This window comes from Halichoeres trimaculatus, unplaced genomic scaffold, assembly GCF_033239565.1.
Source record: "Halichoeres trimaculatus isolate MK-OKI-2021-1 unplaced genomic scaffold, fHalTri1.1 fHalTri1_scaffold_21, whole genome shotgun sequence".
In the NCBI taxonomy this organism is placed as follows: domain Eukaryota; kingdom Metazoa; phylum Chordata; class Actinopteri; order Labriformes; family Labridae; genus Halichoeres; species Halichoeres trimaculatus.
In genome coordinates this window covers 8,254,304-8,272,633 of record NW_027437199.1, presented here as the reverse complement: position 1 = coordinate 8,272,633, position 18,330 = coordinate 8,254,304, and the positions used below count along the sequence as shown (strand labels likewise).

Here is an 18,330-nt window from a genome sequence, read left to right as displayed (position 1 = left end):
GCCTCTAGCAGAATCTCAAAGAACTGCAGTATTTAGACCTTCTGCTTTATCAGCTTTATTATTGAACTAATGTTGCTTTTGTTAAACCCCACAGCCAGGTCTGGAGCTATTCAGACAGCATTTTGATAGCACAGATAGCACAAACTAGTAGAGATGGACTCAGATCGCCTGGTGCACTCTTCATGTGATCATATCACATTGCGGTCATCTGTATTTCTTAGAGTACTATTGTGTTTTGACCTTTCTCAAAGGACCACATTTTTTTCCTTGACAGCAGAGAAGTTAGTAATGTGACCTTTATTTTGTTCTCTGGTGATGTGTAATCAAATGAAATGTGACTTTACGTCATAAAACAACCTGAAACCAGATACATTTCTTTTCATTTTACACATTGCAAATAAGAATTGTGAGGACGAAAAGAATGTGAGAAATCTGTGTGTATTAAAATTCAAATCAAGGTTTATTCACCGTTTTATGACATCTGTGGGTGAAAACAAACTGTTCACTGAGGGGATAACTCACCTTTTCTCAGCTGGTGAGCCTATAAAGAAACCCTTCATAGCCCTTTCTGCCTTTACTTACAACAATGATGGACAGATAGAAAAACTTTACAACTTCTTCACATGTACGATGCAGAAAAACATCTTGCAGGTGTAAAGTTACTGAATACTGTATAACGACATGGTACAGTCTTCCTGTCGGACAAAAATATATTGAATAATCCCTCTTTTTTCAAAAATATTCACTAAAAAGTCAAATTTGACACAAGGATATGAGTCTTGATGAGTAATATATGTTTTTTTGTTTGTAACAACAAAAGTTTGCTTGTCATGTGGTCATGCAGTTTTACAAACTGGTTTGAGTCTATTCATGATTAAACTGATAAACACTCAATCTGTGACGCCGCGAAGAAACCAGTTCATCCTTAAACGAACCTCGCAGCAATATCAAAAAAATTAAAAAGAAATATTAAAGTCCCTTAAAAAAGTGAAAAGTGTCTGAGTTAGAGGATAATTTTTTTGAATATTCTGACAAAGCAGGAAATCAATTTTAAGTTCTGTTTTTTGCAGACTTGCATTGTTTTCCTCGTTAAGACTTTAATTGCGTCATCAATCCCTTCTTCCTTTGCTGCCAGTTTGTTCAACAGCCTCAATGTTGAATCCTGACCCAAGAAATGGTCAAACTAAAATGAGTATAGAAGCCTTATTATGCTCTGATGTGATTTCCTAAAAGTGAACTGTAAGTGTGGTTACAGGTGGAGGTGAACACCGCTGACAAAAAACCATAGTGTGACAGTGACAAAGGCTTCAAAATTTTAACCTAAAGTGCAGTTTTACTCTGGCTTCAGTCTTTTGTTTAGTAATATCAATTTTTTTCCTCACTGAAAGCTCAGATTGTAACCTCTGTGTCTGACATGATCACAGAAATGATCCCTGCAAAGGAACACTTTTTTAAAAATCACTCTTCAAAGCCACCAAACTCCATTCAACAAATCTGAAATTCAGTCCTCCCATTTCGAGCAGTCACTGCTCTATTGTTTAGCTTTTCTGTGTTTAAAAATATTGTACAGGATCCTACCAATCAACTGAAAAACACAGTCAAACAAAACTACCCATCAGAGGCAGACGCAGATAAACACAAACTGCGTTTTTGAAAATTGAGTCTGGGAGCTTTGAAAGAAAGAAATAAGAAAACTGTTTCTGGATTTTAAAAAAAAGTGTAACTGCAGAGTTTAAGTTTGTCAGACATTAAGAATAACTGAGATTGTAAGTGATGAAACAAAGACTTACAGTGGTCTGAGTTTACCTAAAGAATTTCTTTGCTTGCAAAATACTTCAATGTTTTATGCCTCTAAACCCCCAAAAGGTTTAAATTGACATAATGTCCCTTTAAATCATCTATAAGTTCACTTTCTCCCAAAGATTTGACCTCATGGCACGATGTAGTGTACAGACAAAACAGCAACTACTTTGATAATTGGATAGACTTATTAAAAATAGGTTTCAGGGTGATAAGAGTGAGTGTGTTTTAACATAAAACACACTCTTTTTGAAAACGCAGTCGGACCCAGGTGGCATCTGAAGCAGAGCAGGAAAAACCAGCTGTCGCTTGTCCACGATGTGAGTTGTGGTGATTAGACAGGCACGTTGTCCAAACTGAGATGAACAACAAAGCTTTCCTCTCATTCACACATACACACACACACACTCACACACACTGTCCTGCAGAATGTAGCTGGGTGTCTGACTGAAGCAGACCAATGAGGATCAGAGTTCATTCAGAGAGTCTTAGTACTCCACAGTCACTGCTTTGGTCTTGAGGTATTCCATGAGAGCGTCCTCTCCTGTGGAGGAAAAAAGGAAACACACACATTTTTATTTCACCTTAAGAAACATATTTCAGTTTTGTTAGAAAAACAAAACAACAAAAAGTTTATAATCCTCCATTAGAAAGAGCCACGTCACATGTAGTCTGTCTGCACTCACCGAGGTCTTTACCGAAGCCGGATTGTTTGAAGCCTCCAAACGGCGAAGCCACGTCAGTCTTATTGTACGTGTTAACAAATACCGTCCCTGCCTCCAGCCGCTCACTCACATACATGGCCTTGTTGATGTCACGGGTGAACACACCAGAAGCCAGGCCGTACTCTGTGTCGTTGGCTCTCTGCAAAACGCCGTCCACATCGCTGTGGGTTTGGTGGAGGAGCAGAATGGTTACACCAGGTTAAAGACTCAAAGGGAAATCAAAAACTACTCCTGGATGGCTTACCCATCTTTGAATTTGGACACCACCATGACGGGGCCGAAAGATTCTTCTTTGGCGATGAACATGTGGTCCTCTACATCAGTGAACACAGTGGGCTCCATAAAGAAACCTGAAGCACAACAACAGAGTTAGCAAGCTGGAGACAACAACAACCAACAAGAACTACAATAAATCCAAAGAAAAATAACCCACTAGAACGTATTTCCCTTTTCAAAACAAATAAGGGATGCATCTGACTCTTCTAGATGCAGGACCTAGAGCTGTCAAACAAACTCATTCCTTAATGTTAGCATACGGTTGCAGCTTGGACACCAAATCTTTAAACATGAGGATTTGGCCTGTTTTTTTTAGACCTCTTTTTTATTTTCATTTTTTTCAGGGCTACTGCTAGAAAGAAAAAATACCTAACTGTTGCAGTTTTGAATATCCTAGCTTGATGTATAGCCCTTGAGCCTAATGCTTGAATTGGCAAAGAACTTCGAGGAGAGGATTGAAAACATGATGAAGTATATCTTTAAAGTCTCCCAGTCTCCAAAACATACTATTTAGCCAGTTGATTTTTGTTAATCCAACCATTAAATTTGAAATTTTATCTTTACATATTGATAAAAGAAAGAACTAGTATGAGTTCAGTTTTTGATCCAAGGGTCATCTAGTGTTTTCCTAGCCTTTAAAGGAATTTAAACAATAAAAAGTGTTAGTGTAAAGTGAATCAAAGTTGTCTGAAAATTGATTTTTTTATTTCTTAGAAGTAAATACATTTTACTCAGGCCTTATCATTTAACCCTATAGAGCCCAGTGTAGGGCAGGTGCTACAGTTAGCGTATTAAGTTTTGATTGGCTGGATAAGAAATGTTGATCATCCTGTTTGCTGATAAAATCTTGGGAGTTACATTTTCATGTTGCATTTTGAACATGTCCCAAAGCGCTGTTTCCTTCTTCTGATGTGTTTGCAGAAATCCACTACGAGGCGTAAACAACAAAAACATGACAGTTGTTAATATCACTTCCTATGTTGATCTCACATCATCTTGTTTTTTACACTTACATTTTTGAGGGCCACAGCCATGACGTTTCTGTAAATTTTCATTTTTATGATTTCTTGTACTTATTTATTTAACAATTTATAAAGTAAGTGTGGACACAAGTCTATACATTAAAGTTGGGATATAAGGGTTGTCCTTATGTATAGTCAAAGTTTAATACAAAAAAGACACAACATGTGATATGAACCTTTGCAAACCTTTCGCATGAACTTTTGTTCCTTACTACTGTGTCTGACCAAAGAAATCTAAACTGGATTGACGATGAGTTGTGCCCTTATGATACAGAACTGATGGTTAACACCAACTTTTGGAGAGATGCAAACCGTTACCTGGTCTGTCCACCTGTTTGCCTCCATACACCAGCGTGGCTCCCTCCTTCAGTCCCACATCACAGTACTCCAGCAGCTTATCCAGGTGAGCTTTGTGGTTCTGTGGGCCGTGGTCTGTGGAGCGATCCAGGGGGTCTCCGATCTTCATCTTCTTGATCTCCTCCACCTGAAAAAGAAGGTGTGGGTCTTTTTCCGTTTTTTGTTTGCTTGAGAATTAAATTCATATGTGTAGAAACCAGTTTTGTTTTAAGCAGGTGAAGTGTTTTGTTCCACTCACCACTCGGCTGATGTACTCGTCATGGATGCACTCTTCCACAAACAGGCGTCCAGCAGCGATGCAGTTCTCTCCTTTGTTGAAATACACAGAGCTCATGCCCTGCAGAGAGGCACACACAGAAAATTTACTGAGAATATGAAGGAAACAAAGAGTAATACCACCCTCACCTCCTCTCCCTGTTTCTTACCATGCGGACGGCCTTATCCATGTCACAGTCTCCAAAGATGATGAGCGGCGACTTCCCCCCGAGCTCCAGAGAAACCTTCTTCAGGTTACTGACCGCACAGCTGCAACACAAAACCACAGGTAAACAAAAGAGTGTAAACTCACACTTGACTGTGACTTCAACCTACAGAGGAGCCATTTGTTTTGTCAGTTGGTACCTCTTCATAATCTGTTTGCCGATGGGCGTGGAGCCAGTGAAGCCAAGCTTGCGGATGTCTGGATGGTCGGATAAACGCTGTCCTACCATCCCCCCTGGAGGACAGAAAAAAAGCATGAAAGAAGCAGATGTTTTATTGCCCCTGAAATGATCTCAAGTCAGTGCTTACATCTTAAATAAAAAAAAAAAATCAGGAAAACGTTACATAAAAAAGAGACTTTATTTTATAGATCGTGTGTATCCAGCGTCTTTGCTCATACCTGAGCCCGGCAAAATGTTAATGACTCCTTTGGGAATTCCAGCTTTCACCGAGAGCTCAGCAAACTTCAGAGCTGTTAATGGAGTGACCTGTAAATAACACACACACACGCACAGCATGTTAAAGAATTGTACATGATCCAAAGCAGCAGTGAAACTTATAACAAATGGTTGACTAACTGCATTTACTGTGGATGGATTTTCAAAATAAAGGTCAAAAGGGTTTTAATATGTAAGGGTTTTCTTTCTTGGCACCTGTGCAGGTTTGAGAACAAGTGTGTTTCCAGCAGCGAGACACGCAGCGCTCTTCCACGCCAGCATCATGAGAGGGTAGTTCCACGGGATGACGATTGCACACACACTGTCACAGGAAGAAAACATTAACTCACTAAAAACATGTGTTTCTTGGAAAACTGTACGTTAAGTGTTTCATAGACTTGGTTTTTACCCCAGAGGTTCTTTCTTAGTGAAGGTCAGATTGCGGTTGGGCCTTGCTTGGTTGATGGGGATCGTCTTACCCTGTGTTAAACAAACACATGTGTTTCTGTTATCATACTAAGGCTCAGAAACCGTACTTCATGTGTCTGAACGGCGACCTACCTGGATCTTGTCACACCAGCCAGCAAAGTATCTGAAAGTCTGGATGGACATGCCTACATGTGTCTTCAGGGCCAGTGTGTACACAGCTCCAGAATCGATGGACTCGATGGTGGCCAGCTCCTCCTGGTGCTCCTCCATCAGGTCTGCGAGCCTAGAGGACAGAGGAGGTAAAGTGTGAGTATCCAAGTTTGTCTGACAGCACGTTTCTGTCTTCAGAGTCTAGATCTGTGAGTTCTGTTTGTTTATGTAATCCTACTTTCATCCTCTAGGTGGAGCCACTCACTTGTACAGCAGGCTTCCTCTGTCTCTCGGGTTCATCCTGCCCCATGGCCCGTTTTCATATGCTTCTTTAGCAGCTGCTACAGCCCTGTCCACATCTCCCACTGAGGCGTAGGACACCTTACAGATCACCTGGTGACACAAACAGTCTGATAATGTTACAAAGAAGGCAACAAACTTTTTTTTAATGAGGATTAAAGCTTCAGTGTGATCATGTGACTCACAGATCCATCTGTAGGGTTGATGGTGTCATAGGTCTTCTCGTTTTCTGCATCCTCAAACTGGCCATTGATGAAACACTGGTACGGCATTTTCAAAGACATGTTGTTCACATCTTTGGTTGCCTGTGAAATGACCAGATCAATAAGCAAACCACAAGCATCTACGCTTCATGATTTAGGGATAAACTGTCAGTCTGGGAAAAGGTTGGCTCACATAGTCGATGACCAGCTCCTCCTCCTGGTCCTCTCCTCTCAGCTTGCGGACAAACATCTGGACGAAGTCTTTGTAGGTGGTAGCCATGTACACGTCTTCTGTCTGCAGCTGCACGCCAGAACACTTCTGCTTCACCTCCTCCACCAGCCTGGGTATAAAGGGTTCAATGTCAGTATATGTTTGTGTATTTGTTTTTTGGCTCAAAATTTCACACTTTTTAGCATATTCTTGTTACATTATTGTAAAATCAGCTCTCTCAAAAATACTATTTCAACATATTGCTTGTGGGCGAGAGACAAAGGAATGTATCAGTTCTTTAACATTTCTTTGTCAGTTTTTTGTGGGGTTTTTTTGGTCATCTTTGCATTTGGAGTGGGTCGTTACTTTGCATGGTTCATTTGTTGGTCATGGAAACCAGACTGGTTTTGTCCTCAGTGATATTTTTACTATTTTTGCTTCTGTGTTTGTCTGGACAGCCTACATGTAATCATGGCTGCATTATTTACATGTGAAATCAGGTGTTAGCACCCTGTAGCATGTCAATGCTAACTGGTGCAAGGCCTGATGTTTCCCCACAAGGTGAGGAGAAGGAGGTGAGAACGACGTACTGGTTCTCAGGTGTGAGCTAAGAAGTGACAACATCGACCTGTCCTTCCATCCATCGTTATTGGGAACCTAAGATCTATCTCCAATAAGATGGACGAGCTAGCTGTGCTAACCCAGCAACAGAGGGAATCCCAGTGGGGATGAACGCCACATTGGAAGAACTTCACCTGCTGTGAGCAGACAGGATCCAGGAGACAGAGACTGAACAGACTGCTGAAGAAGCTCAGTCCTGGACCCTATGGAGGTGGAGGCTGGCTGACTGGACAATGATGGACAAGCTGTCAGCATCTATTTTCTTATGGAAGGACCCTATTGCACTGTACTCTTTCTTACTTTTGTTTTTCTTGATCGCTGCTGTGACTCCTGAAGTATTTTCTATTGTATTCTATCCTAATAAGTAAACAAGCATTTGATTAATTCCCTACCCCTCCTTGTATCCTTACCTGACCACATCCATGGAAGCAGCTCCAGACTTGAAGAAGTCTGTTGTGTCCTCAATAGCTGCGACGTTGCTGAGGATGCCCTTCCAGATGTTCTGTGCCAGAAGTGTCAGAGTGAATTCCAGGTGAAATCAATTGTCCAACATAAAAATACTGCATTAAATGAGTGAAATTACTCACCTTGATTTCCTCCGCCATCTTCTTCTCGTCATCGGTCAGTTCCACACTCGAGCTTTCCCCTGACGAGAAGTACTTGGACGCTGAGATCATCTTCCCATCTTCAAACTGCAGGTTTTTCACCAGGAGCTGTGGAGCAAAACAGAAAGGAGGATAAGCAACAGAAACAGAAGTTAAACACACGCTGAGCTCTATTTGAATGAACCCTGTAGACATTAAACCTCCTGGAGTGCAGCCAACTGACAGAAATATATTTGTTTAGTAGTAAGACAGCAATGCTCACAGCTTTCCCGTCAGTCCCGTACAAGACAAGTCCTTTCTTGGTGACAAGGCCAGGCTGGGATGCGCCCTCGATTTCCAGGGGCTGACCGGCTGGTACGGAACCACTGAGCATGGATGAGCCATACAGGGTCACAGTCTGAGGAGAAACAGAGAAGTAACGCAGATGGTTCCAATATTTTCATTTTCGCGTCTTTATGGAGAATTGGTTACAGAATCAGGACGGTAGACCTGAGAGGACCCCCATATTTTTGGGACATTATGTGTCATTGATATAAAAATAGAAGAAAAAGATGCTATTATGTCTGGTAGTAGTATTCCAGTTGGCATTTACAACACTTGTAGTTGTCACATTTCAAGACTCTTTTTTTTTTCTCTAAGAAGTATCTTAAAAAAAATTATCCACGTAACCATACACTTAAAAACATGTGTGTGTGCATTTGTTCCCATTTGTTCCAGGAAACACACCTGACCATCAATGAGAGTCCAGGCACCAGGGACTTTGTCATGGCCACGGATCCAGTTGTGGATGGCCAGGGCCGGCTGGGCCAGGTTGACCTGAGGGACAGACAGACACGACAGTCAAAATGCTGACAGGTCAAACTCATTTTCAGACCAGCTTTCTGAGAATGAGAGGGAAGCTCAACAGCTGGCTGCCACTTGCTGAGAGACACATGGAAAACCAATGCTTGAAAGTAACCCGGCGAGCTAAGAATAGCACATTGAGACATTCTGCCAACAACGTGGCTGAAAGAGACGAATCAGAGGGCGTCTAAGAAAAGCCCCACCTCTGCCTCTCCTATCTGACATACTTGGACATGAATACGCTGGAGAAAGAGTAAATTTCCATGCTGGTCAATGAATGAAGGTGTTGTAGCTCAGAAAGGCTGGGAGCAGCAGAAAACAAGCTGTTTACTTTGTTATGTAAGAGTTTCAACACAGGGACGCTTTGAGCCTCGAGGTGGGTGTACATAATGAAACATATCAGTGTGCCGCATCAGGGCAGAAGATATTTCCATTAAGAACCAAACTGCACAGACAACAGTTAATTTACCTTTCAGGGCATAAATTCAGGAAGTCATTCTGGAGTGAGAGCTTTATGGGTTTAAAACTAGTCTTTACATTGATTGTAAAAAAAAAAAAATGAACGTAATCTTGCTGGGCTTTAAGTGAGGTCGCCATAAAAACGACTCCCCCTGGTGGCTGGTAGTAATATAGGTCAAAAAATCCATCTTCCCAGCCATTCCAGATGGGCTGTGGTCAAACTTAAAAAAAGTGATACACCCTGTAGAAATGTTTCTCGCGTCTAATTGTTGTGGTGATTTAAAGATATTATTTGGCTGCCTTGTATTCAAGTTCAATTTTTTCTGAAAGTTTTGTTTTCATTAGTTATAAATGGTTAAAAATGAGGCTTTACGTCACGTTTGACGATGATTGACAGCTGCCGTTCTTGTGTATTTTTTCAAGGATAGTAAAATATGTCAGGATGTAGAGCTAAGAAGAGATTAGACTTGCGAAAAGAAAAAAAAATAGTATTTTTGCCACCGGCCTTACTTAGATTCTTCCAGAATCCTTCACAGTCTTTACTGCGCAGACTCTGGCTGCACATCAGGTACCGATGGCTGTGCCTGTGACGGGGGTATGATGCTTCAGAATCATACAATGGTAAATAAGCAAGAAGCAGGCATCAAGAATACTTCACAGGTCTTGATCTGAAGATTTAAGGGGCCTAATTGTGCTGTATGAGGATAAAAGTGCTTAATTCAAGTCTGTTTGGAGCCTGATAGTAATATTTAGTACATGAAGTGAGAGGTGTGTGTAGTCCAAGTTGGTACCCAAGGCAGGTAGCTGAACTATCAAGTCTTGTTGAGGATCTGGGATTTTAGAGCAAGAATATTCTTGGACATTATTCTAGCCTGAGAGAGATAGGATTTCACCACTTGTTTTCTGCTGTCCATCAAACTTATAGCATTGCTGAATGCTGTCTCAGTGTTTACAAAATATCTGATGATACTAGATAATAGATTGAGGGACCAGGCAAAGTGACTACAGTGTGACTCTCACCTTGGAATTGGACTTCTTCTGTATGCCCTCGTAGCTAGCTCCCTCTTCTGTCTGAGGAACTTTAGGGGCCTTCCCATCAGCGATGAGCTGCACGGATTTCACCTGCACAAGGAAACAGCACAACAACTCAGTCTGTGAAGTTAAGGTTGCTCCCATATTTGAATAAATGTTAAGAATCCTTATATAACCAGAAAGGAGCAAGTGTTTTTCCAAGTAGGTGTGATTTCAGGGTGTTACCATGGCCTTGATGCCCTCAGGAAAGAGGAAGCGGTTGTAAAGCGAGTCCACAGTGTCATTGGGCTCCACAGCACACTCCTTCTGCAGAAGGATCGGCCCGGTGTCGAGTCCATCATCAGCCCAGAACACGGTGAAGCCGGCTTTCTTATCTCCCTGGATGAGAGTCCTGGTGGCACACATACATACATACAGAGAAAATAAACACTTGGAGAAGGGCCATAACACAGGTATTTTTAGGGCCAGTTAAGGATGAGAAATATGTCGTAAACCTGAGTTAGTGGAGCAGAAGAGATAAAGACAAGATAAAAGGTGAACACACCGGCAAAGAATCATACTGAAGCAGTCATACTATTGATAAGAGTGTGAAACAAATGAGCTATCTACGATTAGCACTGAAGAGGAATTTAGCTAAAGTTTGACTAGATTTAGATTACACATTACTTCAAAATATCTCTGCTGTTCACATACCATTAGTTAAATGCCCTTTTCACAGTTATTGCCAAGCAAATTTAATTTATTATTATTCCATCATTAGATACAAAGTCATTTAAAAAGAAGACTACTTCAAAAACCAAATTAAACCCTTTTCAAAAATTAGCTTTACTGATATTTAGTGACCTATGGTAAGAAAAAAAATTCCCAGCAGTTGAATTTGACTAGACCCAAATCAAACCTACTTCTTCTAATCTAGCTAGCTTTTAGAGGCTCATATATGGAAATCCGAGTGTAGTTTTTAATTTTAAAATTATTTTAACAGTGCTCATTTTCTTGCCAGTTAAAAAATCATCCTGGCATCCTAACTTCTGAAACCAAAGGCAGCTCTTATACATGTATCAAACAAACCTTAGTGATGCAAAGCAATGGAGGCTAGTTTCAAAACTGCTGAGTCATGTTATCTTTAAGGGTAATCTGGCAGCAAATTAAGCTAACGGCAGTGTATTAAAAGTCTTAAAGGGTCTTCAATGTCAAAGTTGTGTTATAACAGTTGTAAACAAACAGAAGCCATTTATTTGCACGCAGTGATAACAGCACACAGAGATAGTGGCGGGTGGAGTGGATACAAGCTAGCAAGAGGAGAGATAAGAGAACCGGCTCACTCGGGGGTTGTGGTCAAACAGAACTGGTTTAATCCTCCTGCAAGACAGACAGATAGCAGCAAAACCCTTCTTCTTTTTACTCTGACCTGGACCTCAGTCTGACTCCAGCCTGTTCCAACTAAAGACCATTAGCTTTTCAGTTTTTCTGCACAGCAAAGCCTCTTATCAGGAAGCTAGTTTGTGTAACATTTATTAGCTGGCATTGTAGCAGCACTCGGAACTAAGTTTATTGAACTGTGCAAAGATTTGTTTAACCACTTAAAAAATATACTTCAAATACAAATGAGAAACAATACATTCCTGGAAAATTTTCTTAAGAGATGTTTTCAAGTTTTAATTGAGCTTTTTTCTATTTTTTTCCCCCAAGTTTTTGTCACATTCTATTGAATTTATCTAGCAACCAACTGTTTATTATTTCTTGTTTAGAGGGTAGAAACAAATGCTAGTGAACAGTTTTGGGAGCATATTCTTCTACTAATAATATAACAGTCTAGTGTTTCATTCGTTAGCCCAGAGCTGTAAGTAAAATTTACTGACAGGAACAACACTAACCTTTATAAACAGTAACAAAACCTGCAATTGAAACAAAGTCATGCAGGCTGATTGTCATTAAAAAGTTGTGATTGATGATATAAGAGAATACTTAAAAAGGTTAAATTATTCAAATATCAAGCCGTGTTTGTAAAAGTGCGAAGAAAACATTATTGTATTTCCCTGACGGACTGCAGCAGCCATAAGTGTCTCACACACTTTGCAGCCTGTCCTGCAGTTGTTAGTTAACACATAAAGTCTGCTTAGGTTGTTTGGCCACCTGCCACTGTCTGTTGAGCATTAAGTGAATGTTGTCTTATTTCCTTACTGCTGCCCATTCAAGGCCAAACAGGTGGTTATTTCCTCATTTGATGCTGATTGGTTATCTGTTATACCTCCTAGAAACATGTTACTGTTGTCGTTCTTGCTCAACTGTAGATCCACGTGGGCAATGAGCCAAACGTAAACTCAAAGCAGTGATACCTTTTATCTTGCGGTCTGTTAGTAACCTGTCAGGGCATGTCCCATCAAATACAGGAATGTTATACATAAATATTTAACAAAGTGTGAGTATATAAGCAGCTAGTGAAACACATACCACAGGCTAAGCCTAGACTGTTACAATTTTTATCAAACTTCATAAGAGCTATGGAGTTGTAGTATCCTTTCATTTCATATATCACTACATACAATACCAAATCTTGCCATATCTCATCATATCACGAGTTACCCTGGATTTCCAGACCCTTGATTTCTTTACGTCTAGAAATATTGAGCGCCTCCTCACCAGTTGATGGCTGAGGCTCCTCTGTGCAGCGGCAGAATGGAGGGGTGGTAGATGATGGAGCCGTGTGTCGGGTGGTCAATGACGTTCATGGGGATGAACTGGGAGCAGAAGGGCATCACGTTGAGCTCAGCTCCCACCGCCTTGTATGCGTCGACCACTTCTGGGATGGGCTTTCCCTTGACTCGCCACCGAGGGAACTTGAACACTGGCGTCCCGTCTTTCTCTGCTGCCACGGCTGAAGAGAATAGAAGAGGTTACGGATATGTACACTTAAAAAGAGCATGTCATCTACAACTCAGCTCAACAACCCAATCCAAAGACAGTCATAATCAGTCTTTGTTGAGGTGAGATCTTAATCATCCATAACAGAGTCTAGTGAATCTGTTCCTTCTAAGAAAAGAACCCTCTTTCTTCTTCACAGATCCTGCCTGCAGGTCAAGGGGGTTCATGGGAAGGTTAGCAGGGTTTACAGTTGGCTGTTTGTCGCCGGAGCGGGTGAGGGGGCAGTAAAAACCTTTAGATTGTCAACCAGTTGGCTGGATCGCTGCAGAGCGGGGGGATGGTTTAACAACGCTTTCCTGCAGGGGACTGTCACTGTGCAGGCCTCCTCTTTAGCCTGAACTTTGTTGTGAAACAGGGTTTGTTGCATGTTACAGTTATCAGTGTTCACAAGTCACTATGGCCTGCCATTAATCCTGCTCTGTGAGACACTCAAACCACAAGTTAGATCAGGCACTGACTGCTTCTTTAACATCTATCAGATTAACTCTGCCTCAGTCACAACCAGTTCTACCTGCAGTACCTGCACACACACCAACACCTGCAAAGTGAATTGTCTCTAGTGAGTCCAGCAACAGCCAACAGATACAAGTAAGCTTGAAAATTCAAACACACCTACCTATCATGTAGGACATATTTTGGAGTATTGTGCATGAGTGTTTTTCTAAATGCATTTTGAACGCATCATTTTCTTGCATCATGTCCCCACACCTATTGCTGAAAGGCTAGAAAAAAGCTCACATGAGGTCAGGCGCAGCAGGAACATCTTTTGTTCGTACAATTATAAGTACAAAGCACAGAAATAGCTGGATATTAGCTACACTAAAGGAAAACACAACAACTGGCAGAGGTCCAGCCAACAGCTGAAGTTGATGATGATGATGATGATGTTTCCAGGAAAGATTGCATCATACTAGAGAGTGCAGCCGGATTGTAAACTTTTCACCTCAGAGCTACATCTCTGGGCCACACAGGGCCTCTCCTCTCGCGGACAATGGAGGCACTATCGCGCAGCTAACACAGGATAAAAGCCTGTCTTTGTCAGGGGGCACAGCAGAGTCAACAACTATCTAAAATAGACACAGCGAAGGCTTCTGATCGGCTTCCGATCGGGACCATCAGAGGCTGTTTGGTTTGACTGGAGTGGTCTTCCCATGACTGCAAATAGGAAGAACAGCCTGGACTATAGATGGATGCATGGATTACAATGAATGTAAATCAGGAGAACAGGTTAGGCACATCATGCATAGTTGTAGGCATAGGTGCACAAATCAGAGAATTGGAGGACTAGAAGGTGGTGAACTTACCAAGAGGATCAGCCTTCCCATCCTTGTCGGGGACTGTGAACACACCCACTACTTTGTGTCCCTGCTTCCTCAGGTTGGTGTACACCTCCTGGCCGAAGAGACTCTGGCCAATGATTGCTAATTTCAGCTTATTTTGGTAGTAATTCTGTAAAAGAGCAAACACAGACATGGTTGTTTAAGTTAAACCTGTAAAATTCAGTCGTGTTTCGCTCATGCGCATGCTATACTTCTTGCACATCCTACTTTTTCATATGTTGTGGAAATCTAACTGCAGGTGTTGATTCTAAAAAATACACAAGATCTCCACCAGATCATCTTCATGAGACTGGTTGATATGATGAGGTTATTGCATAAGGAACTCCTAACTGATTGACACCAGTGGAGGAGTGGGCCTCAAGCACCAAGGTCTGTTTATTGCTCTGCCCCCTGACAGGCCTCCAGAGGGCTGGCCAATCAGAGGCAAGTGGCATACAAAAAAAAAAAAAAAACAATACCCACTCTTTAACCCCTTCATGTTAACCTTAACCTTGTGTTTGCAGCGAAGTAAAACAACTTTAGCGATAACTGCACTAGACTATTTTAAACACTCAGAGTCAGAAAACCCACAAATATTCTTTGGAAGGTAAACTTCATATTTTCTTGTAAAACCTGGTGAGTTAAAGCTCATATGGGGAATTCTAAGCTGGTTTTGACAGTTTGAAATGAGTCAATTTTTTTCTTGTTAAAAAAATAAATCTTTGAAAGTGCAGATGGCCTAGTGGTCTCGGTTGCGCTCTATGAGGTTCGCCCTAGCGCAGGTGTTGCTGCCAACTCTCACCCTGTTCCCTGCTTTACCCACTGTCCTTTCCTACATTAAAGGCATAAAAGCTCCCCCCAAAAACACTTAAAAGAAAAACGTCCACTTTCACAAGTTTGAGTCATGCTATACAAGACATATATCTTTGTCTTGAGGGGGCGCCAAAATCAACACACCACAAAACTTCCTCACAGGAGCTTTAAATTGTTGCAACAAAGACTAGATTTCCATGATCTTTAAAACCATTTTAGATCAACAGAGTATGAGAATAATTCTGTCGGGACATATTTTTGACTGATATGTGAGAGTGACGTGTCTTCTGCTGTAAATCAAAAATATTTCAGACCAGCAAAAGTTATTTTGAATGTTTGTTGGCTCAAGTCATCTATCAAGAACATTTCCTTACTCTTTTTTTCTCTCATCAAACTAACACTTGTTTAGATGACGTTTGCAAGGACTGGGATCTTGGAAAGCTGCAGATCCTCTTAGTAAATCAATTACCCAATGACAGAAATGTTGAGTCACTTATTGTCTCAGTTTTATAACTTAATAATTCACTGAATTTGAGGAAGTCTTGAGATTTTGTTTTACGCATGAAGTGTTTTTTATTTTTATTTTTTATTTTTTCAGGAAAACTAATTGATGAAAAAAGATTGGGGATGGGATTGAGGGGCCCCATCATGCCAGCTTTCACAAGGCCCCCAAATATCTAAGTCCACCCCCTGTCCAAGGGTCATTAAATCTTTGTCTTTGGTTAAGAGCAGCTCTAAAAGAAGCTATTGGCTGAAAGTAAGTCCTGCCCTCACCCAGAGCAGTTCCTCACTGTAAGCTGCACACGTGTGTGTGAAGTATGGGGAAGGAGGTCTCAGGTTTCTCCTACTCAGATGAATGGACCTGTCAAATGCATGAGGCACCAACTCAAGCGTGCACACTGCAACCTGCTTCATAAAGCATTCACTGTTGCAAAACACAAACTGTCATATACTTCATAGGCTGACTGCCCGTTTCACGCTTTCATAAGAGTCGTTTGCAGCCCTGCAGGATCCAAACTAAGCTGAGGGGAGATCAGGCTGATGCAACTCCTGCAGGTCTTGTACAGTAGAGGCCGGTTCAGTCAGAGCACACAGTGAGAGCGGAGACAGTAACGTGGCAGCCTGGCACTGACACACCATTGCTTGCTGTGTTTGTTGGACATACGGTAGCTGGGGGCTTTAAAGACCCAGACCTGAACTATGACTCACTGATCCACAACCAGAGCCGTGCGTGGCTCGGTCCGACAATAACCTGCCATGCATTTAATTCTCTATTATGTGATTCTATGACAATGCAATGTTAACATTTGAAGCACTGATCATTCTCTGGTGCAGAAAACGCAACGTTACTCACGGACGAGGTGGAGAATTTCCTGAAGACTTGACTCGCCGTCCACAACATAATGGCGGTGTTTTGTATTTTTAAAAATGAATTTAAAAAAGAGAATAAATCCAAATGGAGAAAGCAGACTGTGTCAGGGCTGCTGCTGAGGTTTGTACGCTGCTGGCCACACACACACCTTCCTCAGTGTGTGACAGTGTGTGACTGTATGAGTCAGAGGAGTGGCCGTGGTCAGGTCTCACCACAGCCAGCTTATACTCGACAGCAGCGCAGCAGCGGACACTCTACGTGCTGTTTGGTACTGTACGTGCGCGCTCACACGAGGGGTTCACTACTATTCCTTCGACCGCGCGCGGTCACGCGTGGGAATTCATTCAGCCCTAATAGCCATACCCGGAGCCCTCGGTCAACACTGACTGTTTGCTAGCTAACATAATTTATACATTGTTTAAACAAATTTTGATATGAAAATATTAAAGTCAAAAACTATTTTGGGCTTAAATATGTACCAAAAATATATACAGAAAAAAAAACGTTTATGTTTGTGCATAGCCACTATCTGTTGTTTGCTAAATACAGCAGAGTAGCAGATGCTAACATTTTTTAAGTCTAGCATTCGCAGAACTCAACTGTCTATTGTCCTAATTTAAAAAAATATATATTTTACTCTTCATTCAATATTTGACATCTCTTTTTAATATATAATTTTCCTAGCAAACAAAGCTTCAATGTGGTAATAAATTTCTTCTTTCAACTGATAATTTGAAAACTTCCTCTGGAATGTTTTTAGAGAAATGACAGCTAAAAAAAAAGAATTACATAAACTTTACATTTAAGTTTTTTATTTTACTTTAATTTCGAAAATTATTACTACTGAGAAGCTACTTGATTTTTGCAACTTAACTCAAATGATAATGCTTTCATAATGCATTAAAGCACCAAAGTACACTATACCTAATCTTAAAACTTCACCTTTATTGTATTAAGCTTTGAATACTTCTGGCATTTTACTTGATTTAGTCTTGAATAAGACAACAAATAAGCCAATGACTTATATTAAAGACTGCAACAGATTTTGATAAAATGTGTTTTTTAATATATATTTTGTTGAAAACATCCTGACATAGTCTGATAAACTTAATTGATTTATGGTCTTTATATCTTTTATATTTCTACTGAGATACACCACAAAAGTGAAGTGAGCCTGTAACCTCTGCAAAGCAGTTAGGTGGAAAGTGCCAAAAAACCAAAGGCCATGCTGAGAGCAAAGTTAAAACTAAATCAACCCTGAAAATTAACGACTGGTGAGTGTCACTCAAGCATACATGTTTTGAAGTCTGGCATATCTATGTTTACCCCCTTGGTAATTCTGGTTTAAGGATTGACTAAAGCTCAGAATCAATGTTAAAACAAGCTTAGAGAAGTACTTAGTGTCAATCTCCAAAGTCAGCCTCTTTAAAGGCAAACCTGTGATTTTTTAATCTTGTTTAATTCCTCTTCCATAACTCCAGCTCTTCGCAGCATTTATCGTCACTGCACCTGTCCAGACTCCCACACAGAACAAGATCTGACCAAACAATCATCTAGTGCTGTCCACACTCAACTGCTCTGCACAGGTTCATGGTGAGCAAAGGTTCAAAGTGTGTGTTCACTACCTGCAGTGGGTCTGGCAGACACGCGCACGGACACTTAGTGTGATCTAGTGATACAAAGCAAATGACTGTAGCCGAAAAACCTGATAACCTTCTGGATAGACCAGTGACATTTATTCTACCAATTTGTTGTCCTTTAAAGTGTCATAAAACTGTTCATTAACCATTCATTGCGTGTCAGGACTGTTGCAACATCACCTTGATGATGACAGCAGCAGCAAAAACAAATTCTTTCAACATTTATTGCAGATCTGACACATAACACTTCCAATGGGAAAGTTCCCAAAGATAAGGCGGCCAATAAAGTTAATTTCTGGGCTGGTGGATTACGC

General features: G+C 41.0%; 1 protein-coding gene across 1 annotated transcript; it reads right to left on the bottom strand.

The window, feature by feature from the left end:
* Positions 1 to 81: 81 nt before the first annotated feature.
* Positions 82 to 16,630, bottom strand: aldh1l2 (aldehyde dehydrogenase 1 family, member L2). The gene is made up of 23 exons (XM_074697971.1): positions 16,359 to 16,630; positions 14,177 to 14,321; positions 12,591 to 12,825; positions 10,176 to 10,341; positions 9,939 to 10,040; positions 8,343 to 8,432; positions 7,879 to 8,013; positions 7,599 to 7,724; positions 7,422 to 7,513; positions 6,373 to 6,520; positions 6,162 to 6,281; positions 5,942 to 6,069; positions 5,659 to 5,809; positions 5,507 to 5,577; positions 5,314 to 5,419; positions 5,061 to 5,148; positions 4,802 to 4,895; positions 4,606 to 4,705; positions 4,419 to 4,517; positions 4,142 to 4,307; positions 2,770 to 2,875; positions 2,487 to 2,686; positions 82 to 2,344 (listed from the first exon to the last, which is right to left on the bottom strand). Exons 1-23 carry the CDS (start codon positions 16,404 to 16,406, stop codon positions 2,289 to 2,291), a joined length of 2,772 nt encoding a protein of 923 aa, XP_074554072.1. The 5' UTR covers positions 16,407 to 16,630; the 3' UTR covers positions 82 to 2,288.
* Between the last annotated feature and the right edge of the window lie 1,700 nt (positions 16,631 to 18,330).

Coding starts and splice junctions, on each gene's coding strand:
- aldh1l2 (XM_074697971.1), bottom strand. CDS start 16,406: ATGTTGTGGACGGCGAGTCAAGTCTTCAGGAAATTCTCCACCTCGTCC. Junction 5,149..5,313: donor TTGTTCTCAAACCTGCACAG/GTGCCAAGAAAG, acceptor TGTTATTTACAG/GTCACTCCATTAACAGCTCT. Junction 4,706..4,801: donor GGCAAACAGATTATGAAGAG/GTACCAACTGAC, acceptor TTTGTGTTGCAG/CTGTGCGGTCAGTAACCTGA.